We start from the raw sequence: 6,300 nt of genomic DNA, 5'->3' as shown, positions 1-6,300 counted from the left end.
TCTTGCATACAACGGTGTATTCATCAAGAATATAGAAAATTACTGCTGAAATGACTGTGGGCGAAAGGAGTTCCACAAAATTGGAGAATAGACAACAAAACTTTTGTTGCTTGTAACATTGTACTTTACACATGCTTGAATTTACTTTGTTTGAAGTTTTCTCCAACAGTAAGAAATATTATTTTGACAAATACTGGTTTGTATACTACAGTAGCACATACATTTACAATTTACTAGTGCAGTCGGTAGTCCGCTTATCTGTGTTTGTATCTGGTTGTTCGTTTGCAACGTTCCGTCACACCACCACACCATCATCGCTTTTTTTCCTACACGAAATGATAGTAGGTCTGAAGACGTCATCCATGACGCAATGGATCAGGAATGCTATACCCTCCTGGTCTCCATAACTAATAACAACTGGTCGTCATTGGTGCTCAGAAACACACGACTGATACCCTTGCGTTTTACGCGACGTCGTGAAAGCGCTATTGGATCACTAAATGAGGCGTTGTTGTAAATTGTTGCAATTAAATTTAAAACAGCCGCACAGGCTCTTTGTAGACGCAGACCAATGCCTTTGTTTTTATGCATACATACACGCACGAAAAGTTTATTTTTAAATAAACGGTTTTAGTTTTGTGAAACAATTTGTTGCTATCAGAGTTGACATTATCATAATCATCTTGAAGCCGAGCCTACGACTAGACTTCATATATTATGTTCTGTTACACAAATTTCTTTTCATTCTATTTGGTTACAAAGTATTGGATTTGTGTTTGGGTCAAATCATGTTTTCCATAACAGGTACCTGAAAGCATTGGGTTATCCAACATCAATAAAAAACTATGAACAAACTATTCCAAGGTAAAGGAAAGCGCAAATTTGTTAGGGTAATCTTTTACTTTCTTGTAGTGGCGATGGTATTTGTATTTTAAACAGTTAATTTATTAAACTTATACAATTTCTCTCCTTCAGCTATTGGCAATATTTAGAGTTTTATCAAGTTTTGATCTGATGGTAAATGACAGTAGATTAACATTAAACTTACCTGACATTTGTTGGGTCAGTGTGTACTACTACGAAAGTGTGGTTAATAGACAAAATGTCAAAAACGACTACAGAAATCAGCCTGGGCAGATCGTTGACAGGCAGATTTTGTCTTTACGAATCAATATATTATATTAATCGGAATTGCTCTTCTGGCACTTAGTTTCAAAATAGCAGAATATATTATAATCCTGGAACTTTTCAAACATGACAATGTTAATAGCAATATGGTCCAGTCTTTTTATACTCAGAATGATGGGGAAATGTTCCTATACTAAGCCAGTTTTACAATGTTTTCCATTCCTAGGTATAAGGCTTGCTGCCAGCACTCGCACCACCAAAGCGTCTTCTATGAAGTCACGCAACAATAATCTCGCTTTCGCACGATTTCGTTCACAACGGTGAAGTGCGACTTTGATCAGCTGTATCTCAGAAACAAGTCGCCGTATCAAGCTACTTTTTTCGACAAGAATGTTGTAAAGTTGTGAACATCTCTTAGTTTATTAATGATTATGTTTTATTTTTCCGTGTCTGGGTAATATGTTTTATTTTTCCGTGTCACATGCACTTTAATAAGCTGTTCCGTAACAAAGGCATGCACTATACGAAAATATACGTCGATTTAATATAATGCGAAAGTAAGTAACAATGGCAGATAGGTGTACACACTGATTTGATCTTCATGGTCTCATCAGTGCAGTTGGTGGCGGTGGCACGGGGCTAGCTGGTAGATTAGCTGGCGCACAGATTTCTACTTTGTGGTACCTTTCGGTCAATCGTCGATCTGTTGGGTACCAAACTAGGCACCAATCAGTAGAGATTGGCAGATTGGTTTCGATCACATCCCAATGTTCTTATTATCTTGCGTACCAATGCGCGCGATTCCACATAGAAGTCGTTCTTAAATTTTTCCGCGTGCGACGAATTTGGAATGATTCACGGTATTTTCTATACATAATTGGTTTAGATTGTTTCAGTAATTTCTAATTTTCCAACTGCAACATCTCGCAAAATTGTGCTTTACAATTAAGCAACACAAGCTTTAAATGATGAATTAGGCAGGAAAAGACATTAAAAGTGCGCCCATTGTTCAGCTAGAGCAAGAGCTGGGTAAGTTATCTTAAATTAATTGAGCTGATCGCGATGGTTTCATGGTGAATGCAAATAAATTGAAATGTTTCAGATAGGGGCAAACTTGATAATGTTTTCTTGAAATTTTGAATAAGTAAATGCTGGGACAAACCGATAGGCAATGTTAAGGTAAAACATCCGTACATATTTTTGTACGAATAATATTAGAATTGTTGTACCAAGGTCTTACGTGGAGTGACTTTCCACCACATTTTGTAATTCCGTCACTTGGACAGAATATTCTGTGTTCTCTGTAATTATAATTATGTAAGTGTGCTGAGTAGTTGTCTGTCTGCAAGCACTGAGGTGGCCAAAGAAAAGTGAATAAAGAATAAAAACGAAAACGTCAATGTCAATTGGTTGTGGATAAATTATAGAATACAAACACTCCATACATACTTTGGTTGTTGCATACTTTATATATTTGCATGATCAATATGCAGAAAGAAATACAGAAAACGTCCAATTTAACTGCAACCCTATTCGATTATCGTAATAAAAATTCTGTACACGAAAAACTCAAAAAAACATATACAACGTATGTATGTCAATTCATCGCATTCATCGTGTTACAAGTTTATTCAGGAGTAATATCTCATTAACTTTATCAGCATTTAAGTTTCATGGTTGATCTTTTCCATGGATTTCTGGAAACATCCATTTCCCACCGAAGATAAGTGTATTCAGGAGGATTTCGTACAATGGGTCCGTTTAAATTTGAGAGACCACAAACCTGAAACCACCAACCACCACCTCTTTCTGCAGCACAATTTTGCCTGGAGAAAACAATGCTTTGGTTTAAACGAGACATGATCAAACAATGCTCCATCCATGATTTAAATCAAATGTTGGAGTAAACCAGACATGATCAGTTTCAATTTAAATTAAAGGACACGTTTATAGCTCATTTTGCCTTTTGGTTAAAATAATATTGACCGACGAAATCATTTTTTGTTACTTAAACCAATCCGATCCTAAACGAATCTACACATTTCACTTCAATTTGTCGACGAATTTTAACGCCAACAAATTTTCTTACTCCAATAAATCGTGGTCGGAATCAAATGTCGAAAATTCGACGGTGTTGTGATTTCCTCTTTGGCGACCCTTTATCCAGACTGTGTTTGTGAGGGAATCAACAGCAGTGGAAACATTCTCATATTCGGCAACATGTAAACGATAATTATCAGCTTCTGGACCAACCGAAAATGATCTTGAAAAAAAATGTTTGTAAATATTTTGTTGATATAATTGTTCTCTCATTAGTTTCTTACTTGTATTCAGCAAATTTGTGAGTTTCATTAAAATCCCACAAATCTACTCGAAGTGAACAATTGTTGTTGTAAGTCACCTGGTGAATATTTTCCAAACCTATCAGATGCAGATTTGTTTAATATATTAATAATTGCAATATTTCCCACGCAATGCCCTTTCCTAAACACGAAGCACACAACCATTGAAATATTATCACACGCGTGCAACCAATCTTATTGATTGGCTTGAGGTGTGGATTATTTTAAAACGATTCGTCAGCCTATCAGAATTTGATACGTTACACATCGCGACAGGCCTCACAACAGCCTTCGCTCGCAAAAAATAAAAATATACGAAATACTCGTGATTTGCGCTGAACACTAAGGAAGGACATTTTGAAACAATGTTGAATGCCATATTAATAAATAAGAGTTACCAACATGACCTCGATGGGGAAAAATGTGGTAAACAAAATAAAACCAATACCTTTTTACCTGTTTATTTTAACATTATTTCATAAACACCCATAATAAATATGCACCCACCCCACCAGAAACTAGACGACAAACTTCCGAACCCGCTTTTGTATTCGATCCAAGTACGATTAAAACTTTCTGTGGAATCAACTCTTCTCTGGAAAACCTGGTATTTCACTAACATATGAACAAACTGACATTTTCCATCTATTATGAGACTTACCAGCCATCCGTCCACGCAAATTGTATCTGTTCCTACGATACGGCCTTCTGAAAGTTTTTGTGACCAGCAATATACTTTTTCTGAATGACAGCATAATTTTTATATACATCTCATTAAATTTCGTTACAAATTTATTTCTTATAGTCCACTTAAGTGTACAGATTGTACAAATTAGTGTGTTTTTTACCTTCGCAGAATTTTCCCATGTATCCGTCGGAACAAACACAGAAATATTCCATGATTCCATCAACACAGGTTGCATTATTCTCACATCGATGTCCAAAATCACATTCGTTTATGTCATCTAAAAATTTGAAAATTGGGGAAAATGCAAACCAGTTACTTCCAAATGTTGATTGCATTTTGAAGCGTTTCCAACTTAAGCATTAAATGAAAACTCACCGAGAAAAGTAAAAGCTTGGACCAGATTTTCATCATTAGATTTCTGGTAAAATGTTACATCAACATTTCCATCTGAAGCAAAATGAATCCAGGTTTATTCACCTGGTTTTATTAAGTTTTCTTTCAAAACAAATATTTAATTACATCACAATATAATAGCCTACATAGCTTGATTTCTTACCTGTGATAATTCCGACTCTTAATGCAGCTCCACAGACAGATGAGTTGTTGTGATAGAAATCCTTCCCGTATGGATAAACTGGTGACGTTTTGCATTTAGGAGGGCAAGCAACTTGCGTCACTTCCGTTTCCGCCTTTCCAGTAGTTGTGCAAGTCACTAAAATGTCGCGGTTGGAGAAGTTCAAGTTTATCTTTATTATTATAAAATGTACTGTGTAAGCTGCAGACAGATGGCCACTATTTCGACCTAAAATCTCTCATCAGTGGCCGTTTGGTCAGAAAAGTCGTCTGTTAGTCACACCAGCTGCAATGATGAGACTTTTTAGGTCGAAACAGTGGCCATCTGCCTGCAGCTTACGCAATTTATATTATTGGCTCCACTTTGCTTATCATGTCAAATGAACTGTTTATTGTGAAATGAACTGTTTATTGTTAAATGAACTGTTTATCATTAAATGAACTGTTAATCAATAAATGTACTGTTTATCCTTTAAGTGAACTGTTCATTAATAATAAACTGTTTACCATTAAATAATCTGTTTTTCTGTAAATGAACTGGCCCATATTGCGATGCACATTCACAAAATCCTTTTTTTAACGCTATAGGTTTTCGTTTCGTTATCCGTACTGTAATAACTTACTTTTAAAGGAATAAGAAACATTGCTTGGTCCACACGAGTTACTGGACACGCCATTTCTCTCACCACCGTTGTATTTCTTCTTTCCGTTTGCTTTGTAAACGGTAACAACACCACCAGAGTCTGCAAAGTTACATTATTTGACGTACTTCATTTGATCGTGTTTCTTTGCGGAAATCAAAACAATCATCGTAGAATTAATTGGAACAATTTATTTAATTTGAGATTTTTATTGGAAAAGTGGCAAGAACCAATCTAAAATGTGTTAATATTTTTAGTTAAATAGTGGACTTACTGTCAATATGTTGATCTTGTATAGCAGCCAGACAAATTGGCCCCTTAGAATAAATCCTGCTTCCACACAACTCCTGATCCTTCCCCAAACAATTTGATGGACAAATCATCCTAGTTATTGAATGTTTCAGATCCGAGAACTTCGTATCGCATGTAACTGAAAATACGTCACTCGTTTCTTATAAATATGCTGTGCGAATGACTGCACAGATTGTCGCAAATTCCAATTTTTGTTTGCTATAAACGACCTCTGGGGTCCTCGTTGCCATGTTACACTTACCTTTAACAGATATGGTTTGAATGATGAAAAGAAACAAGACAGCAATTGAAACAAGTGAAAACTGCATTTCTCTAACAAGTTTTCCTGGAAAAAAATTTTGTGTTAACTTTGTTCGTTTCTGTTGTTAGATGCCATGTTTGCCACACAACGGATCGAAGTTGACCGAAGGGTTCCACCAACTGGAAATCTGTGACCCTGGTAGTGCGAAATCTAACGCATTGACCCACAGTTAACATCCTTACTGATCTATTTTATAGAAACCGTGTGTACACCTGTCTGGAGCTATCAATGATTATTATAGCTCTTAGCACATGAATGAACTTCATGTTTTACGAACAAATCTTAATGTTGAAATAAGTAAAGAACTTGGTAATG

General features: G+C 35.9%; 1 protein-coding gene across 1 annotated transcript; it reads right to left on the bottom strand.

Moving 5' to 3' along the window:
- Nucleotides 1-2,785: 2,785 nt before the first annotated feature.
- On the bottom strand, nt 2,786-6,026 carry LOC145906951 (uncharacterized). The gene is made up of 9 exons (XM_082994399.1): nt 5,926-6,026; nt 5,647-5,802; nt 5,355-5,474; nt 4,715-4,870; nt 4,534-4,605; nt 4,319-4,435; nt 3,453-3,549; nt 3,218-3,391; nt 2,786-2,954 (listed from the first exon to the last, which is right to left on the bottom strand). The coding sequence occupies exons 1-9, from the start codon at nt 5,990-5,992 to the stop codon at nt 2,786-2,788; spliced, it is 1,128 nt and encodes a 375-aa protein (XP_082850525.1). The 5' UTR covers nt 5,993-6,026.
- Nucleotides 6,027-6,300: the final 274 nt, after the last annotated feature.

This window comes from Ascidia mentula, chromosome 6 (genome assembly GCF_947561715.1).
Source record: "Ascidia mentula chromosome 6, kaAscMent1.1, whole genome shotgun sequence".
Lineage (NCBI taxonomy): Eukaryota > Metazoa > Chordata > Ascidiacea > Phlebobranchia > Ascidiidae > Ascidia > Ascidia mentula.
Note: the sequence above shows the minus strand (reverse complement) of the source record. Positions and strands in the feature narration are given on the sequence as shown.